Raw genomic sequence first — 21,841 nt, forward strand, 5'->3', positions numbered from 1 at the left:
GAACTGAGTGTACAGAATCATCATGAGGAGAGTGTTACAAAGCTCCAAAACAATTCAGATGACATCCTAAAACCAATAAAACAACCTTGCAATGTTTATTAATTCCAGCGAATTCTCAATGTTATTCAATGCTCACCCCCAATTCATCTATCTTGTATTTTATCCAATTCCACTTATGTTGGATGGTGATATACTTGTCATAACAAGGTACACACTTAATATTTAAAAAAAAACAAAACCACTAATAATTCAGATTTAAACATACGGAGCAGAAATGTGAGTGTACTAAACTATGCTACCTATTAATTTATTCCAACCAAATTGCTTTAATATGACTTTGTGACTAAGACTTTGATATATTGTTTTAACTATAGGAAATTGAAAATCCATTTCTTAGCTCCAAAAGATTTCGATATACACTGTTCAGTCTGCACAAATAGAACACTTTTAGCTATGATTATTTCAAAGAGCATGATTATCTATCATGCCAGGTACACCATGCTTAGTCCTTTGTCAAGTTATCCACACCCACTAAATGTAATTAGAACACTTTTGTAACATAAGCCAATGTAAGCCAACACAATATCAAGTGACTGGCAGAAGGGCATTATTCAAAAAAAAAAAATCAGGCTATTATATATTGAGCAATTTTTATTTACATAAAAATGGCAACTGTATGAAGAACAACAATTCTAAGTTAAAAGACTACCTGATAATCATTAACTATAGTAAATATTTAAAACAAATGATCAGAAGTACTCTGTCCTCACTATCTCAGGGTATGCCAGGAGCACTTAACACAGCAGGATCAATATATATTTAATTTCAACCCATTTGTGTCAAAATATCTTTTCTGATTCAAACCAAAAATATTCTGATATTACTGAATGAATATTTAATGTATGCATATGACACTCTTCTACTTGCTATTTTTGAAGCAGGATATAAAACTGATTTAAAACTGAGAATATAGAAATGTATGCAATTGGAAAAGGCTATTTGAGCCCATCTAATGGCCCAGTGTTCAAAAATACAGTTCACTGCCAATGTCATTCAAAAGGTACAATATCTGATCTGTCTATTTCACTTCGCTCTTCTAGGCTTCATCTTGTGTTTAGTTTCATTCCTCCCCACCCACCCACCCCAGCCCTGCCCCTCCCCACAACCCACCCATTGTCATTCTCAGGGCCATGGTAAACACTTCAGGACGCAACTTGTCGGTACCCTAATGGATGTTGAATATCTCAATAAGATTTCCTGTCCTGCTGAAAAGAAACTCAATTTCTGTAGATTCTTCTTGCAGCTTAAGTGTATACTAGGTATAAGACAGGTAGCATTTTGCTGCAACTTTTGCAATGCCATATTTTTCTTGGAACATTAGGATCAAAAATGCACACAATTGGGATAACAACTGTCTTGTAAACTGTGCATCACATCCTTCAACTTGTGTTCCATGCCATGCACAATAGTGCCTTACTATTGCCATATGCAGATAGTTTCAATGATCTGTTCAGAAATATCATAAGTCCTTTTGTCTGGTCGTGCATCATGTTGCTTGACACCATTCTATTTATAGTTCATTGTTTATTCTGCCTCTCTGGTCTTACCACTTTGCACCTGTTGACCTGATCAGCCTGGTCTTCATTGTCTGCCAACACCCTTCCCCACCTTGCTGTCATTTGCAAATGTTGACACTTTTACCTCCAACCTCCTTTAAAAATCATTGGTGTACAAAGTGAATAATAAATGTTTCAGCCATTCTGACAAGAGTTCCATGGACAATCATCCTCATAGCCAACCCCTTGACCTTGCTATCTCATGTGGTCTCTCTACCCACATCATGTCAATCACAGATAAAGCCACCTCAGAGCACTTCATTATATCCCTACACTTGCATCCTCCTTCCCCTTCCGGACTCAACTTCCTTCTTTATCTGCCCCTGGAAAAATCTCTCTCCAAAGTAACTTCCGTCACTTTCAAATTCCCAACTGTCCAGCCAGTGGCCCTCCATTCAACACAACATTTCGGCAGTGACCCACCTGCTCAATCACACCATCACCTCCATCTTTGATGCCTTGTCCCCAATAAAATTATTACTCTTTTCCAACCTGGTCATTCCCCCAGTACATCCCGCATATCCACTCTTTAAAGTCCAAGCATTTATGATGGATAACTGGTTTAGTGATTCATTGTCAGATCTGCTGAACCACATAAAGCACTATTGAGTCCTGCTCTCACTATTGCAGAACCATACTGAAATGCAAAGATAACTCCCAGCTTTATTATTCATTACAAACTGTCTTCTTAAACTCCTCTCTGCTGCCCTCGCACGATATCCTCCAATATCAAGTGCAAGGATCTCATGGACTTCTTTGTCACTAAGATTGACACCATCCATTCAGCTGCATCTCCCTCCCCACCAAGCCAAACTTCCCCTAAGGATCCCCTTGCCCGAGCCCTAAACTTGTATCTTTCTCTATTTTATCTCCTGTTGCCCTCTCCAAGCTCATTGTCCTTGAGACCAACGATGCTTCTAAGTTGCGCGACCGCACAGCAATCGGGAATATGCCGGGCAGGGAACAAACAGGTCATGCATGAGCAACATCCCCTTGAAGATGCACATGTACAGGAGGAGGCGGTGGCGTAGTGGTAGTGTCACTGGACCTGTAATCCAGATGCCTAGGCTAATGCTCTGGGGTCATGGGTTCAAACCCCACCATGGCAGATGGTGAAATTTGAATTCAATTAATGCTGGAATTAAAAGCTAGTCTAATGGTCACCATGAACCATTATCAATTGTTGTAAAAACCCATCTGGTTCACTAATGGTGGGTATCCTCAATGTGAAGACACATGTGAAGACGTCTCCACAAGGACTGTGCAGTGGTTACTTCTACCAATGCTGTCATGGACAGATGCATCTGCGACAGGTAGATTTGTGAGGACAAGGTCAAGTAGGTTTTCTCTCTTGTTGGTTCCCTCACCACCTGCCGCAGACCCAGTCTGGCAGTTATGTCCTTCAGGACTCAGCCACCTCGGTCAGTAGTGATGCTACTGAGTCACTCTTGGTGATGGACATTGAAGTCTCCCACCCAGAGTACATTCTGTGCCCTTGCCGCCTTCAGTGCTTCTTGCAAGTGGTGTTTAACATGGAGGAGTACTGATTCATCAAGGCGGGAGGTTGCAAGCAGCAGGAGGTTTCCACGCCCATGTTTGACCTGATGCCTTGAGACTTTATGAGGTCTGGAGTCAATGTTGAGGACTCCCAGGGCAACTCCCTCCCAACTGTATACCACTGTGCCGCCATCTCTGCTATGTCCTGACCCACCAACAGGACAGATTCAGGGATGACAATGGTGGTGTCTGGGACATTTTAAGGTATGATTCCGTGAGTATGACTATGTCAGGCTGTTGCCTGACTAGTCTGTGGGAGAGCTCTCCCAATTTTGTTAGTAAGGAGGACTTTGCAGGGTCAACAGGGCTGGGCGTGCTGTTGTTATTTCTGGTGCCTAGATCGATGCAGGGTGGTCCATCTGCTTTTAGACTTTCCTCCAGCGGTTTGGTACAACTGAGTGGCTTGCTAGGCCATTTAGTCCATTTCAGAGAGCATTTAAGAGTCAACCACATTGCTGTGGGTCTGGAGTCACGTGTAGGCCAGACCAGGTAAGGAGAGCAGATTACATTCCCTAAAGGACATAAGTAGGTTTTTACAACAATCGACAATGGTTTCATTGTCACCATTACTGAGGCTAGCTTTTTAAATTCCAGATTTATTAACTGAATTCAAATTCCACCAGCTGCCATGGTGGGATTTGAACCCATGTCCCCAAGGCATTAGCCTGGGACTCTGGACTGCCTGACATTACCACTACACCACCGCCTCCCCTTGACCTCCTCCTGTAGCCAAAGTATTTAAATGTCTGGTCCAGTTAAGTTTCTGGTCAATGGTAACCCCCATGATGTTGATGGTGGGGGATTCAGTGATGGTAATGCCATTGAATGTCAACGTTCAGGATTCCCAGGGCAACTCCTTTCTGACTGTATACCACTGTGCTTCCACCTCAAGGGATGGTGATGGAGACTCCAGATTTATTAATAGTAATGGGACTTGAACTCGTGTCACCGGAGGATTAGTTCAGATATCTGGATTACTAGTCCAGGGACATTATCACTGCGCCACTGTCCCCTACAATAACTGTGGTAGCAATTTTCTTCAAGGCTTCTTTTGCAAGAATATTTTATAATATATATAACTATTTGGTTTAAAATTTTAAAAAACAATGCTGGGACAAGATAACGAAGAACTAGTTCAGTCTGATGAATGGTACTCCAGCATGAATCTCTACCTCCAAAAGGTAGGAATTAAGAAGAAAATCCAAGTAAACATAGAACAGCAAAAAGCATACAGAATTTTTGCCTTTTCAACTGGGGCCACAGAGATGTATTGTACTTACTGTTCAATCCGTGGAGACAGGTACAATTTGGGAAACACTTGAGTGGCTTCAGCATCCTCAAAACTGACAGAGAGGAGAGCAACATCTTCTCCTGGGTCTACTACTGTGTCCTAGAAGAGAGGAAACAACAAATATTGTGATGCAGGATGTATTATTTAACTGAAATGCTTTTCAAGTACTCTTCACCAAATATTTTCAATTTTTCCTTGCAATCGGAGTAGGTTAATTGGGGGAGTAGACTTTGCACTCCTAAATGAGCCATGAAAGATGCTCTGTTAGTTGATAAGTGATGGGAACTTCACCTTCTCCAATGAGTAATAATGTGTGCATGAGAAGTTGAATTTCTCTGCATCTGTGGCTAGTTACAGACAACATTGTGATTCAAACCAAACAACCATCTTGTAGAAAAGCTGCTCGTAACTCCTTGAACTTTGTGGAACTTTTGACTACTGTGTCAATTTCAATTGCTCTTCAGTAAGGATTGATTAGGTTAGCTGCAGGTAAAGGCCCTCTATGGTTTCCAAGAACCTACCTTGGCTGAACTTCAGTAATGAGCAAGTCTGTCACTCTCTCTCTTGGATTTTTTTGTATCTGTCCACAAGCTTTCAGTGTTCTGTACAGCATTGTTGATGTAAAAAAAAATGCCTCTTTAGATAGAATCCACAATTCACATAGCAAGACAAAGCTCTGATCAGGTAACACTTCCTTTCAACAAAATAAACACAAGACAGTGGATAAAGTGTCAGAAGATGTGTCTTCTGAGAAGACTGAAATGTAAAATATTCAACAAATATGACAGCTTACAAGAAATGTCCAGTCTGGGTTTCAGACAAGATTTGGCAACTTTACCACTAAAAAAAGCAGTTCACGAGTGCTTTTTGTTAATCTAACAGTTTTAAGACCAAAATAAGATTGTGCAAATCAATAAATTTGAAGGATCTGGTAGCTATTTATTCAGAAACTGATTCAAATTGTAGGGCTTGCTTTCCAGTTGATATGCATTACCATAGTTAGTACATAGTATTACTCAACAGTACATGCTGTTACTCAGTTGTGCCATCTAGTTTTGTAGTTAAGCTCTCTTTAAGCAATGCAACTATTATTGGTTCGGAGGTGCAGGAACCCTTTCAAGACATTACTCGCCTATGATCACCTCATGAGGTTTAGTTTAGTTTAGTTTGGAGATACAGCACTGAAACAGGCCCTTCGGCCCACCGAGTCTGTGCCGACCATCAACCAGCCATTTATACTAATCCTACACTAATCCCATATCCCTACCACATCCCCACCTGTCCCTATATTTCCCTACCACCTACCTATACTAGGGGCAATTTATAATGGCCAATTAACCTATCAACCAGCAAGTCTTTGGCATGTGGGAGGAAACCACAGCACCCGGAGGAAACCCACGCAGACACAGGGAGAACTGCAAACTCCACACAGGCAGTACCCAGAATTGAACCCGGGTCGCTGGAGCTGTGAGGCTGCGGTGCTAACCACTGCGCCACTGTGCCGCCCTATCATGTTATGGTCGCTTAACCTTCTCCAGTTAGAATGAGAATAACTGAAAGGACCATTGGCTGAATAAATTGGATTAAATAAATTGGTCGGATAATATCGAATCAAGTTAGCATTGGCAGAAAATGTCTGTCCAACTCATGAAATTGGATATCTGAATCTGTTACTTTTTAATTTGTTTTGGCAAACTTATATTTGGGCAGGCAATTTCTCCTCCCAACATGACATCTGGTAAGAACTTGCGATCATCATTTTCAGTGTTGGGGATTTTGCACTACACTTATGCCTCACATTTTGTGCTCATATTCTCCATAAACAGGTATAAAAATCTCAACAAATCCAGGCCTAAGTTTATTATTCTTATGCACCACACAGTGCTGTAATCTCTTAATATGCTGATAAAAAACAAGCACTAATGATGGTGAACCACATTCAGTGCAATTATGTCTCTACGAAGAATTCTTTAATGCAACGGAGATAATTGCTTGTTTGTATTATATTTAGGGAATATTAGTGAAAGGTCAAACTACACAGGGTGGATATGTTCATTTCTTTCACAATCCATATTGCAGTAAACTACATACATCTAGGCAGTTAAGTTGACAGGATGATTATTCATATGCCAATGAAAACTACAGTAACATTTTCTTTGTCATGTAAAACTTATCTGGTTAAAGGTGACAGTCTGTAACCTAAAACCTGATGGTAGCTATGAAGTAGGCAAGTCTTGCATAAGCTAATAAACATAAAATGTACTAATGTAGTCATTCTGCCTGTCAGTAGAGATGCATACGCAGGACTGAGTCATACGTCACTGAATCGATTAGTTCTCAACAAATAAACATCTCAATCAAACCTCGTGTTATATGAAATAAAACACTGCAGAAACAGCACATAAGCTGTAATGGTAAACATAACACATAATATTGGAAAACAAGACCTACTACTGCCAAACGATAGTATGAGGCCTTTACATCCTTTCATTTAGCAAGAAGGACTTTAAACACGTGGACCACACTTATTGAATGCACTTAATTAAATAGTCCAGGCTAGTTACTTCAGAAACAAAAATCAAATGTTTACCTGAACAGAATGTATTGCATGAAGTACAATGAGCTACTTGGATCTTCACATTTTAAAACTTGCTGCTAACAGAGATGACTAAAAATAGAACTTGTGATAAGAGATTTAAGCGGTCACTAAAAAAAGGTCATGACCTGAAACGTTAATTCTGTTTCTCTCTCCATGGATGCTGCCAGACCTGATGAGTATTTAGAGCATTTTCTGTTTTTATTTAAAAACTTAATTTGTTTCAACCAGGACTCAAGTCAAAAAGAAAAACTGCAAATCATAGAATGAAACAAACAACAATTCAGCACAAGCCAGATCTTTGGTAGAGCTACCCAACTAGGTCCACTCCCGTGCTCTATCCCCATAGCCCTACATTGTTTTTCATTTCAAGTAATGATGCAAATCTGAAATTAGAACAGAAAATGCTGAAAACACTCAGCAGGTCAGGCAGCACCTGTGGAGTGGAAGGTAGAGTTAACTTTTCATATTGTATGACATCCCTTGTTATGACAAAAGCCATCAACGTGAAACGTTAACCCTACATTCCTCTCTCCACAGACACTGCCTTAGTGTCTCCAGTATTTATAGCTTTACTCTCAGCTATTAATTCCACTTGGATGCTAAAAGTACCCTGGGCTGAATTTTATTCGGCGCCCTTTCAACTCAGCGGGGTGCCTGCATTTAGTGGCAGCCGCAGAGCCCCCGCGATATTATGTGCGGGGGTCATTAGAATCACGGCGCCGAGCCGCCCTCACCATCTTATGTGGGGAGAGGCAGGCCATTTGGCGCAGAGTGTTTTTGACAGCTGTGCAGCAGGTGCTGGGGCCCTATTTTAAGCGCCCCAGCACCTGCTTCCTGACAGCTGCCAAAGAATACTTACCTGACTGAAGAGTGGGGCTGCTGTCAATCTGGCAGCAAAGCAGAAAGTGCTGCAGAAATCCAGCAGGTCAGGCAGCATCTGTGGAAAGAGTTAACTTGTCCAAGTTCACAGACCTGAAAATTAGCGCTGCTTCTCTCTCCACAGATGCTGCCTGACCTGCTAAGTGACCACAGCACTTTCCACTTTGCTACCACATACTTATCCTGCTGTGTCCCAGTGTCCTGTGAAGTTGCAATCCTCTTCTCCCATTCAAGTGTAACATTTCTTCTTGTAGGCTTGCCGCACCTGGGTGAACAGTCTTAAATTTGCACATTCTAGGATGTGAGACTTAAGTAAACTATAAAAGGTATTAGAGGTTTACAGAGAACACACTGACACAAATGGGAATGCACGGGTGTCAAAGCAATGTAATACGTCTTTCACTAAATGTTCCTCGCCAATATGTGTGTCCTTTTCTCTGTGCGAATGATGTGTGCCAGCATGTAGCGCCAATGTCACATCCCTTTGCACCATTGGCTCTTCAGGAGAGCCAATGCATGCAATAACATTGTTGCTGTGCCACCATTACTCATCAGCGTCTCCACGGATGCAGTGACATGGACATTGGCTCAGTCAGCTGCTGCCTCTAATGGGTTACACAGGATGCTGTAGATGTGGACTGATGCACAGCAGGTGAGCGAGGGTGAAGCATGGCTTGCAGATATCATGTCAGTTCCTGTGGAGCAGACAGCCTTTGTCTGATGAGCTATTCCGTACATCCCTAGCTCACTGCTAGCCCTGCGTGCCATCTGCCGTCCGATATGTCTTTCATGTTGTAGGTCCTCAGTCCGAGGAGGAATCCTGTTGACGTCTCTCCTCATCATGCCAGGCCTGGCCCCTACTGGATGTGTAGTTGTGCAGAGCAGCAAAGAAAGGAGCTGGTCTTTTTGGCCTGTAGTACAGGGCGTCACCCTATCCACAGGGGCATTGGAGGCGCTCTTTCAGCATGTCAATCTCTTGCTCAATGGTGGCTCATGTAGCTCAGTGGCTGGAGTTGTATCTCTCCTCTGCAGCAGTGGTGGGGTCTCTCACTCGTTTCAGGAGCCATGTCTGCAAAGGATAGCCCTTATCTCCAAGAAGACACCCCTCTATCTGAGCCAGTTCAGTGAACAGTGGTGGCAGCCGGGACTGGCGCAAGACCCAGGGGTCATGGCAGCTGCCTGAGAAGTGGTCACACATTCGCAGCAAGCATCTGCGGTGATCACATATCAGCTTCACCTAGATTGAGAGGGCTCCTTTAATGGTGACGTCTGTACGTGGTAGCCTGGCGGGAGGCCTGATGGCCACATGAGCGCAGTCTATGAACATTACAACCTATGGTTCTTTGGGAATAGTGCCAGAATCAATGGCCTTCTGGGCCTGGCTGAGAGAGTCCGGCCTGAAGCGGTGCAGAGCATTGGTGACCTCCCTGATGCAGTGGTGCACTGCTGACTGTGTGATCCCACAAAGGTCTCTGGTGGGACCCTAAAAAGCTGCAGAGGCGTCAGGCTTGAGAACCGCTGCCACTGTGAGGAACAAAGCCAAGGGATGTCCACCGGAGCCCATGGGCTGCAGGTCATCCTTGAGCAGGGCACAGAGACGTGTCACCACCCTCTCTACATGCGCAATCACCTGTGACACTGGTGCTCTGACATCCGATGGCATGTCATGTGGGGCCTGTAGATGAACAGCAAACGTAATGGCGAGCTCCCCTTGGGGGCTGCTGCTCACAACCGGAGGCCTCTACGTGGATTGCACCTGCCTGTTGATATTGCCTCTGGCGCATACGGATCCTCACGAGCAGAGGATCACGCAATGTAGGATGAGTCACACCTATTTCCATGTGATAAATAAAGTTGAACCTTTCACCTAGTCGAATGTTCCTAACAGGGCAGGGATTGGTGTTGATGGGTACATCAGCTGCTTTCCTGGATCAACTATATAGCGTGCCATGACATTGCCCATCTTGGCCAACACTTCATGGCACAGCATGACCATATCAAGATCCTACCAGCTGAATCGATTGCCCCCACCATCCATATAACCTTAATGCTCCTGCACTTTCTGGCACCCTCCCCACATATAGGATGCCTAGTATGCCACTGCTCCCTCACAAACACAGAGCGTACACTGTTAACGGAGGGATGGTACACAGTACCTCCCTTCATGCCAGCAGAGCTTTCCTTCCATAATCCCAGATCCCCTCCCTTTAAGAATGCAGAGCAAGACCCCTGTGCATCCCCCCACCTCCCTCCTCCCTTTAAGATTGCAGAGTAAGACCCCTGTGTATCCCCCCCCTTTAAGAATGCAGAGTGAGACCCCTGTAATGCCCCCCCCACTCCCTCCTCCCTTTAGGATTTCAGAGTGAGACCCCTGAAAAGAAAATTAGCATCTGCTGCGAAACCTTCTGCATCTGCAGACCCGCCAGCTTTTCCAATTGTGAACAGGACGGCATGTGACGGCCGCCCGTTCATCGAAAAATGAGGAAGAGTCAATGGAGGCGTGATGGGCTGCATAATCAGCAAAGGTAAGTACCGTTTACCATATGCTAATAGTGGTGCCGCCGCCGTGCAGCGGGGAAGTGGGGGGGCTGCACTGAGATCCCCCTGTCACCGGTAATTTGCAGCGGGGCCTTCTCAACATTGCGGGTCGAGGCGGGCCTCTCGCCACAGAATTTTACCGACCCCAGTGTCACGACCTGTTGCATCGAGGGGCCGGTAAAATTCAGCCCAGTGTACACATTAAAAGAGGTCAACAAGTGTGCATGTGCAGTAGCTTTGACGTAAAGTACGCCCTGTGAATGCGTGATATCTAATGCACACAAACATTTCAGAATCATTCAGGAGTTAGGATATTGAGATAGGGAAACCACAGGTTTCTATGGAAGCAGCAGCAGCTAATTGGGTCAAATGGTCGCACTCATCCATTACCAATTTATTTTATTTCCCTTCCACTCCACAGTCCTGTATTCTGATTGGAATTATTCAACTGACATCAGTATTATAAGAAATGAAGCTTAGGGGCCTTTCCCATTTGCCAATCCTAGATGCCAACTCAGAATCAGTTGAATATAATATATTGCTCAGGTTCCACTCAAGTTTTCTGATCCAGCATTTTTGATTGCACATTCCTAACATGCGAACATACATACAAGCTATGGCAATTAAAATACTTGGTGGTTTACTTTCAGAAGTTACTGTCAGGCAATCCAATTCAAGTCGAACACAGAGCTTATAGAAAAGCTAGAACATCCTGAACATAAATCTGCACCCATAAATTAGGTCATAATTTGTGATAAGGGACAGGTTTCTACTAGTAGCACAGCAGCTGTTTCAACTTGGAACCAATTACTGAGTGGTGCAAAAAAAAAGGTAACTAACAATCGCTTGGTAGTACAGAACGTGAGTATTGCTGAAAACAGAGACATTTTGTCGAAGCTTTTCGTCTTGCACTCATCAAGACAATCCGCAAGAATACCAATGTAAGCGAACCAGAGAATGGAAGCTACATATATTAATACACAGGGCCCTGCTCTTTGCAGACAGAAAGAACATGTGAACACATTGCGCCTGTTTCAGCTAAACAAAATAAGTGACAGCCATTCGCTGGTTCATTCCTCAGGACAATGCCTTGACTAATCAGAGTCAAGCTGCCTGGTTTAAATTTCAAACAAAGCTTGGCAGTTAACTGTCAGTCACCATAAACTGGTGAATTTGCCATGGCAACGCCTCTACCAATCAGAGTCCACTTGCCAACCAATCAGCACTTTCTTCTCAAAAAGGATAAATTTCTTGCTTCCTTTACATTGACATTCTTGTGAATTGTCCTGGTGAGTGCAAGATGAAAAGCTTTGACAAAATGTCTCTGTTTTCAGCAAAAAAGATAACTGTTCATTTGTGGTAATCATTGTTGATTTATCAAAGCTTCACAATACATGTGCTATTAAAAATAAAGAACTGTAAATTTAAATACATTGCTTCTGGTGCACCAGAAGCAAACTGCAGTTAGAATTTAAAACATAGATTTCAAAGATTAATACATGAATTTTCTTGGAATTCCAATAATTTTAACACAATGCTACAAATCATTCGCATAAGTGATCCACAAAAGTCTACATTACTGCACGAGAAATCACAATCACTTTGCGGTCAGCTTTCTTCCACTGAAGGGCAAGGACAGGGACCCATGGCTAACCTGGATACAAATTCACAGTATTCTGCATTTTAGATTCACAGCAGTTTTATTTTTTTTTATTTTAGAGTTACAGCACTGAAACGGGCCCTTCGGCCCACCGAGTCTGTGCCAACCAACAACCACCCATTTATGCTAACCGTACAGTAATCCCATATTCCCTACCACCTACCTACACTAGGGGCAATTTACAATGGCCAATTTACCTATCACCTGCAAGTCTTTGGCTGTAGGAGGAAACCGGAGCACCCGGCGAAAACCCACGTGGTCACAGGGAGAACTTGCAAACTCCACACAGGCAGTACACAGAATTGAACCAGGGTCCCTGGAGCTGTGAGGCTGCGGTACTGACCACTGTGCCACCCTATTCCCCTGTACTCAACTGTCCTTTTGTAGTTTCAATGCAGCTATAGCTATCTATCAGTGGATGACAGCTCAGCTGCTTGAAAATACTTTAGTTCATTTAATGCAGTATCCAATTCACTCAAAAGGCCCTGGAAAACATTGGAAGCTGTTAGAAAAGGATTTCATTTACTGAAGCAGAATATTTCATCATCAATTGTGTGGGTTGCATTGAATTTCTTGCTGCTCATTTGTTTATTTGGATTCACTCATAATTGAATTCTTGCCAAAAGACTCATGAAACACAGAGCATGATTATATAGCTCTAATCTAATATAAATCAAATGATGCATAAATAGAATAGCCTAGCTTAAGCTGTTCACACTAGTCATCTGAACTCCAAGGCTGAACTCCAGCGTGTATATCCATTGTTAACTGGCTATCTACAACACATGTTAGACTTTGTCTTAATTGTACATGTGGTCCTGTTCCTGGATGCTTTATGAGGTAAGAAATCTGTCAGCCACTTTAATGTCTGTATGATTATTAAATTATTTTCAAAGTATGTTGCCATTCTGCTGTCAGCAATTTCTCTTCTCACCAACAAAGACAATTAAAAATGAGGGTTGATAGAATCAGAGGATTAAAAAAAATGTAATTGCCATAAATATAAATAAAAACAAGTAATACCATGTGGAGTTGTATGGTAAACTGACAACTTGGATCAGTGCAGTATGGCTTTCACGGCATGGTACATTACTATATTTAAATAAAAATAAAATTTCTGGGTAATCAACTTCATTTTATCTCCAGTTTCTGTTAAGCGTCAACTACTAATAAACTGTTGCCGACATTTGTTAAGAATAGCAAAGAACATAATGGATTTTAAATAACAAGGTAAAATATTGTCATTGATTCCTGTGTGGAACTGGTTCTGTTTTTAACTCTTAGTAGGGGTCATAAGCTCTGTTGCTGTCCTCAATAAACATTTTACAGACTTTGAGAAATTATACACTTGTTGACAGCAGGTCAGTTCCTCACATCTAATGATTGAAATGCTATAAATTTAAGTCTTCCAATTTTTGGGTTTAACCAACATAAATGTAATTTTCACTCCACAGCAATAGTTTTTAAAACGCAGGTAAAAACTGATAAATTTGTAGAGCTGGTTTCCACTGTTCAATGTTCATTACAAAATAGCAAATGCATTCTTTATATATTCATTTACGATTTTATATAAATAGCAAACAGGGGAAATCTTCTCCCATAATTGGCAAAAATGGCATAACTCATGGAAATGGAAGAATGAGTAAAGGGGGCATAAGGACATAAAAGGGATGGAAGAATGGTTGAGGCTGTTGATTTCAGTTAGATGCTATTACAGTATGCTATTACAGCTACAGGAGAAATGCCGCGAACTACAGATGCCCCTCGATGTTGCTTTCATAGATCTCGCCAAAGCCTTTGACCTCATCAGCAGACGTGGTCTCTTCAGACTACTAGCAAAGATCGGATGCCCACCAAAGCTACTAAGTATCATCACCTCATTCCATGACAATATGAAAGGCACAATTCAGTATAGCGATGCCTCATCAAACCCCTTTTCTATCCTGAGTGGTGTGAAACAGGGCTTTGTTCTTGCACCTACACTGTTTGGGATCTTCTTCTCCCTGCTGCTCTGGCATGCGTTCAAAGTCTTCAGAAGAAGGAATTTTCCTCCACACAAGATCAGAAGGCAGGTTGTTCAACCTTGCCAGTCATAGAGCGAAGACCAAAGTACGGAAGATCCTCATCAAGGAACTCCTCATTGCTGACGATGATGCATTAACATCCCACACAGAAGAGTGTCTGCAGAGAGTCATCGACAGGATTGCGGCTGCCTGCACCGAATTTGGCCTAAACATCAGCCTCAAGAAAACGAACATCATGGGACAGGACGTCAGAAATGTTCCATCCATCAATATCGGCGACCACGCTCTGGAAGTGGGGTTCAAGAGTTCACCTACCTAGGCTCAACTATCACCAGTAACCTGTCTCTCGAAGCAGAAATCAACAAGCGCATGGGAAAGGCATCCGCTGCTATGTCCAGACTGGCCAAGAAAGAGTGGGAAAATGACGCACTAACACAGAACACAAAAGTCCGAGTGTATCAAGCCTGTGTCCTCAGTACCTTGTTCTAGGGCAGCGAGGCCTGGACAACGTATGTCAGCCAAGAGCAATGTCTCAACTCATTCCATCTTTGCTGCCTCCGGAGAATCCTTGGCATCAGGACCGTATCTCCAACGCAGATGGAGCCAACATCCCCAGCATATACACCCTACTGAGCCAGCGGTGCTTGAGATGGCTTGGCCATGTGAGCCGCATGGAAGATGGCAGGATCCCCAAGGAACACTGTACAGCGAACCCGTCACTGGTATCAGACCCACCGGCCGTCCATGTCTCCGCTTTAAAGACGTCTGCAAACGCGACATGAAGTCCTGTAACAGTGACCACAAGTCGTGGGAGTCAGTTGCCAGTGATCGCCAGAGCTAGCGGACAGCCATAAAGGCGGGGCTAAAGAGTGGCGTGTCGAAGAAACTTAGCTGTTGGCAGGAAAAAAGACAGAAGCGCAAGGAGAGAGCCAACTGTGTAACAGCCCTGACAACCAATTTTATCTGCAGCGCCTGTGGAAGAGACTGTTATTCTAGAATTGGCCTTTATAGCCACTCCAGGCGCTGCTCCACAAACCACTGACCACCTCTAGGTGCTTACCCATTGTCTCTCGAGACAAGGAGACCAAAGAAGATTGGGACTGAACGTGGGGTTGGGCCAGATTAGCAATAGGTGCTAACCAATGTGGGGTGAGAGGCATCTGTTTGGTTGACTGCAGCCTCTACAGTGGTACTTTGTACCAGCATGACTGATCAACTTACATCAATTACTTTGACTGTATTTGATCCAAGCATGTGAATAAGTGGGATTGAAAGTAAATATTATGAGGGACCCACAGGTGTATTAATTCCAAGTCATTTTTTCCACAAAAAATGAAATCATCAGCTCATTTGGATTAAGCAGCTTTGAATTAAGAATAAATGGTACATAAAAGCTTATGCTCAGTGCTCTTAAGATTATTCTGAGAAACACTGAAGAACTTGGGAATTGTTGATTAGTCAGCAGATATCTCACTGCAACTAACAGTAAACATGAGAAATTCAAGTTTTCAATTGCACTTCCATTTGAAAAACATTTCTTTTATTGGTTACATTATTGCTGAGAAGAAAAAACTCCTTTTAAATTGTTGTGTGAAGACTAATGAAGCAATACTCTCTATTTTTCATCCACTAAGGACACTTGCCTACTTCCCAGAGGCTGAGCAACTGGGCCGAACAGGGGTTCCAATGATACCCCTGCCAATCTGATTTCTGAAGACATAACAACAGAAAGGGGAGATGAGCAACAGTTTTTTCCCTCCCCTTGATTGTCAATAGAAAGGCTGACTGTTGCGAAGGCACTCCATCCAGAGGCCCAGTCAAGAACTTGTCACAACTGAGATAGCCCTGGAATGCAAAACTGGAACATCTCAGCCATGAAGCAAGATCTTTAGAAAATGAAATTTCAGCTGACAGCTTATAGCCCCAGGACGCAGCAATAGACATTATATTTACCTGCATACACATAAGTGACGATAGCTGAGGTTACAGAGTTTCTCTCTCCAAAGATGTTGCCAGACCTACGGAGTACTTCCAGCATTTTCTTTTTTAATTTCAGATTTCCAGCATCCAGTATTTTACTTTTGTGTAACCAAGGCATCCAGCCTTACAAAGTTCCTTAACTCCCTAATTATACCTAAAGTGCTGATTTTTAAATAAAACAATCACCATTTTCTTGTTAAGTCATTCATGAACAGTTTAACTGGATTAACTTTATGAATAACTTTCCAAACTCTTAAGACTTCTATTTGGCATCTCAAAGTCTCCTCTATTTCAACAAGAACAAGACTATGTTTCTTGACGCCATAACTGGAGACCAAGCATTATCTTTATTGCCCTTGCAGCAGCCACTAAAAAGGAACATTCCCCTCATTATTGCTATTATAAATAAGCATGCAGCCTATCTGGGCAGGTTTTTCGTTTCCTGCTGCTCTTTTCTCATTCCCCCAGCATTACCTCTTTCTGTGCTGATTCCTCCTCAATCAGCAGTACATGAATCCGCTGTTGTGATCAGATAAAATAATGTCTACTTCTGAGAGGAAGGTTGCATCCTTGTTTTTCCTCTTTATCAGGTGGATTAATTAAAAGCTGTTGAGTCATCCAAAGTTGAAACCTTCAAAAAATAGCAGACAGATCTCAAATCTGTGACCCTTTGGTTGAGATACTACTACCACACCAGTCATACTACTCATTGTCCTAACTGACCATGTTAAAATGCATACACCTCCTTGAAGAGTTTAACAGCTTAATCTGTTGTCAATTCCATTTTGCCCATTTGTTTTCAAAAAAGAAAACCTTGCATTTATATTATGCTTTTCACGACCTCAAGACAACTCAAAGTGTGTACAATCAATTAAGTACTTTTGAAGTATAAACAGAAAATGCAGGAAACAGTCAGCAGGTCAGGCAGCAAATGTGGTTTTTAACCTCTCTCCACAGATGCTGCCTGATCTGTGGAGTATTTTCAGTGTTTTGTTTATATTTCAGATTTCCAGCAACCGTAATATTTTCCCTCAAGTAGTTTAGTATAGTTACTATTGCAATATAAAGAAATGCAACAGTCCATTTGCAGTGACCAAGATCCCATAAACAGTAATTATATTAAATAAGATAATTTGTTTTAAGTGATATTAGTTGAGGGCTAAATATTGGCCAGGTCACTGTGAAAACTCCCCTGCTTTTGTTCAAATAGCACCACCTACAACGGCCTTGGTCCAAAGTCTCATCTAAAAGGAGGCACCTCCAACAGTGCACACTCCCTCAGTAGTGCACTGAGTATCAAGCCTGGATGATGGAGTGTGAATCCATGACTCAGATAGGAGATTACCACTAATGAGCCAAGGCTGGTATCTTCCCTTCCCCCTGAAGGTGTTGACATTATTTGGGGCACAGTTCCGTACACTCTGACGTATCCAGTACCTCACTAAAGTGGCATTTCTCTTCTGTGAGCCAAGAATCACAGCGTCAATAAGTTACTAAATGGAGAGGGCACAAGGATGGGGGCAGGGGGTGGGGGTGGAAAGGTGTAGGTTAAAATGGCAAGCCAAGCCTGATCCCGTCCTAATCCGCTGACCCAGACATACTTTCAAGCAGGGGTAGCCAGATAATAATCAGGAGCAGGAACCAAGTTAATTTTTTTCCTCCCTAATCTGAAGGCATTCAGAGCAACTGCAGTGAAAAAATTGCCTCTGCAGTCAGAGGCCTGGCACAGATTAAAAAAGAAATGTAGAAGCTTTAAGTTCAGGTGTTGTTGATCCTTCCTTTAACTTTCCCGTTTATCTGCCCTTGTACATTGGAACAAAATGTCGTGACAATACATACAACATTCAGTTATAAAGTAATCTCATTTATTGAAGTAACATGTTTATGAGGGATAATCAGAAGTAGAGAGACATGCAAATGGACACATTTAAAAGTATTCCAGAGACATTATGAATACTTACTATTGGTTGGCCAAACTGACCGAATAGGAAAAATAAATTGCCACATAAAGCTATCCAGAAGACTGTCATGGTTGCAAAGCTAAATAGCATTTTCACATATAAATGCAATACAAATATCAATTTCAAAATTTCAGATACATCTTAAACCAATTTTGAAGTAAATATGGGTTGTAGCCTTATATTAGTGAGTATTGCCTTAATTATTTCAACCACTTTTCTTCAATCTTTTTTGAAGTTAGAGTCACAGTCATAGAGTTATACAGCACAGAAACAGGGCCTTCAGCCAGCCATCAAGCACCTATCTATTCTAAATCCATTTTCCAGCACTTGACCCGTGGCCTTGTATACTATGGCATTTCAAGTGCTCATCGAGATACCTCTTAAATGTTGTGAGGGTTCCTGCCTCTAACACCTCTTCAGGCAGTGTGTTTCAGATTCCAACCACCCTCTGGGTGAAAATGTTTTTCCTCAAATCCACTCTAAACCTCCTGCCCCTTACCTTAAATTAATGCCCCCTGGTTATTGGCACCTCCACTAAGGGAAAAGGTTTCTTCCTTATCTATGCCCTCATAATTTTGAATAGCTCTATCAGGTCCCCCCATCAACCTTCTCTGCTCTGAGGAACACAACCCCAGCTGATCCAGTCTCTCTTCATAGCTGAAATGCTCCAACCCAGGCAACATCCTGGTGAATCTCCTCTGCAGTGCAATCACATCCTTCCTATAGTGTGGCGACCAGAACTGTACATAGTACTCCAGCTGTGGCCTAACATAGCATTTTATACAGCTCGATCATAACCTCCCTGCTCTTATATTCTATGCCTCGGCTAATAAAGGCAAGTATTCCATAGGCTTTCCTAACCAACTTATCTACCTGTGCTGCTGTCTTCAGTGATCTATGGACAAGTTGCCCTTCCCAAGGGAAATTAGGGATGGGCAAAAAATGCTGGCTTGGCCAGTGACGCCTAAATCCCATGAATGAAATTTTTAAAAAGTACACCAAGGCCCCTCTGACCCTCTGTACTTCCCAGGATTCTCACACTTCTCAGGATTAAATTCCAATTACCACTACTCTGCCCATCTTACCAGACCATCTAGATTGTCCTGTAATATAAGGCTTCCCTCCTCAATATTTACGACACCACAAATTTTCATGTCATCTGCGAAATGATCATAACTCCTATATTTACATCTAAATCATGAATGTACACTACAAACAGCAAGGGTCCCAGCACCAATCCCTGCAGTACACCAATGATCACAGGCTTCCAATCGTAAAAACAACCCTCAAGCATCACCCTCTGCCTCTTGCCAGTAAGCCAATTTAGGATCCAATTTGCCAAATTGCCCTGGATCCCACGAGCTCTTACCTTAGAACACAGAACATAGAACAGTACAGCACAGTACAGGCCCTTTGGCCCACGATGTTGTGCCGAACCTTTAACCTACTCTAGGATCAAACTACCTACATACCCTTCATACTACTATCATCCATGTACCTATCCAAGAGTCGCTTAAATGTCCCTAATGTATCTGCTTCTACTACCACCGCTGGCAGTGCATTCCACGCACCCACCACTCTCTGACATCTCCCCGAAACCTTCCTCCAATCACCTTAAAATTATGCCCCTTGGTGATAGCCCTTTCCACCCTGGGAAAAAGTCTCTGGCTATCCACTCTATCTATGCCTCTCATCATCTTGTACCCCTCTATCAAGTCACCTCTCATCCTTCGTCGCTCCAATGAGAAAAGCCCTAGCTCCCTCAACCTTTCTTCATAAGACATGCCCTCCAGTCCAGGCAGCATCCTGGTAAATCTCCTCTGCACCCTCTCTAAAGCTTCCACATCCTTCCTATAATGAGGCGACCAGAACGGAACACAATATTCCAAGTGTGGTCTAACCAGGGCTTTATAGAGCTGCAGCATAACGTCACGGCTCTTAAACTCAATCCCCCTGTTAATGAAAGCCAACACACCATACGCCTTCTTAACAACCCTATCAACTTGGGTGGCAACTTTGAGCAATCTATGGACATGGACCCCAAGATCCCTCTGTTCCTCCACACTACCAAGAATCCTGTCTTTTAAGCCTGTATTCTGCATTCAAATTCGACCTTCCAAAATGAATCACTTCACACTTTTCCAGGTTGAACTCCATCTGCCACTTCTCAGCCCAGCTCTGCATCCTGTCAATGTCCCGTTGCAACTTACAACAGCCATTCACACTATCCACAACTCCAGCAACCTTCGGGTCATTGGCAAACTTGCTAACTCAGCCTTCCACATCCTCATCTAAGTCATTTATAAAAATCACAAAGAGCAGAGGTCCCAGAACAGATCCCTGCGGAACACCACTGGTCACCGAGCTCCAGGCTGAATACTTGCCATCTACTACCACCCTCTGTCTTCTATGGGCCAGCCAATTCTGTATCCAGACAGCCAACTTTCCCTGTATCCCATGCCTCCTTACTTTCTGAATGAGCCTACCATGGGGAACCTTATCAAACGCCTTGCTAAAATCCTTCTTAAACAATTTCCCATGCGGGACCTTATCAAAAGCCTTACTTAAGTCCATGTAGACGACATCAACTGCTTTACCGTCACCTACACATCTAGTCACCTCCTCGAAAAATTCAAACAAGTTTGTTAGACATGATCTCCCCCTGACAAAGCCATGCTGACTACCCTTGATTCATCCCTGCCTCTCTCAGTGGAGATTAATCCTGTCCCTCAGAATTTTTTCCAATAGTTTCCCTACCACGGGTGTTGGGCTCACCGGCCTGTAATTATCTGGTTTATCCCCGCTACCCTTCTTGAATAATGGTACCACATTTGCTGTCCTTCAGTTCTCTGGCACCTCTCCTGTGGCCAGGGAGGATTTGAAAAGTTGTGTCAGAGCCCCTGCAATCTCCTCCCTTGCCTTACAGAATAGCCTGGGGATTTAGCCACTTCTAAGCCCGCTAAAACCTCCTCCCTTTCAATGCTAATTTGTTCGAGTATATCACAATTCCCCTCCCTGATCTCGACAGCTACATCGTCCTTCTCCATAGTGAACACTGGTGAAAAGTAATCATTTAAAACCTCACCTTTGTCCTCCAGCTCCACACGCAGATTGCCACTTTGGCCCCTAATGGGCCCTATCTTTCCCTGGTTGTCCTCTTGCCCTTAATATACTTATAAAATGGCTTGGGATTTTCCTTTATCTTTCCCGCCAGTTTTCTCATGCCCTCTCATAGAAACATAGAAAATAGGAGTGTGAGTAGGCCATTCAAAAAAAGATCATGGCTGATCGTCTAATTCAGTACCCTGTTCCCGCTTTCTCTACATATCCCTTGATCCTTTTGGCATTAATATATCTATCTCCTTCTTGAATATATTTAATGACTTGGCCTCCACTGCCTTCTGTGGTACAGAATTCCACAGGTTCACCACCCTCTGAGTGAAGAAATTTCTCCGCATCTCGGTTCCAAATGGCATACTTCGTATCCTGAGACTGTGACCCCTGGTTCTGGACTTCCCAACATCGGGAACATCCTCCCTGCATCTAGCCTGTCCAGTCCTGTTAGAATTTTATAGGTTTCTATGAGATCCCTCTCATTCTTCTAAACTCTAGTGAATACAGGCCTAGTCAACCCAATTTCTCCTCATACGTCAAGCCTGCCATCCCAGGAATCAGTCTCGAAAATCTTCTTTGTACTCCCTCCATGGCAAGAACATCCTTCCTCAGATAAGGAGAC

General features: G+C 42.9%; 1 protein-coding gene across 3 annotated transcripts in view; it reads right to left on the minus strand.

Annotated features, from left to right (window-relative positions):
* Positions 1-21,841, minus strand: part of babam2 (BRISC and BRCA1 A complex member 2) — a 306,145-nt gene that overhangs the window by 110,150 nt on the left and 174,154 nt on the right. For all 3 annotated transcript variants that reach the window (XM_068027726.1, XM_068027723.1, XM_068027724.1), the window contains one exon: positions 4,454-4,563. In XM_068027726.1, the coding sequence (XP_067883827.1) occupies positions 4,454-4,563 (110 nt within the window). The remainder of the gene's footprint in view (positions 1-4,453; positions 4,564-21,841) is intronic.

Source organism: Heterodontus francisci, chromosome 3 (assembly GCF_036365525.1).
Source record: "Heterodontus francisci isolate sHetFra1 chromosome 3, sHetFra1.hap1, whole genome shotgun sequence".
Classification (NCBI taxonomy): Eukaryota; Metazoa; Chordata; class Chondrichthyes; order Heterodontiformes; family Heterodontidae; genus Heterodontus; species Heterodontus francisci.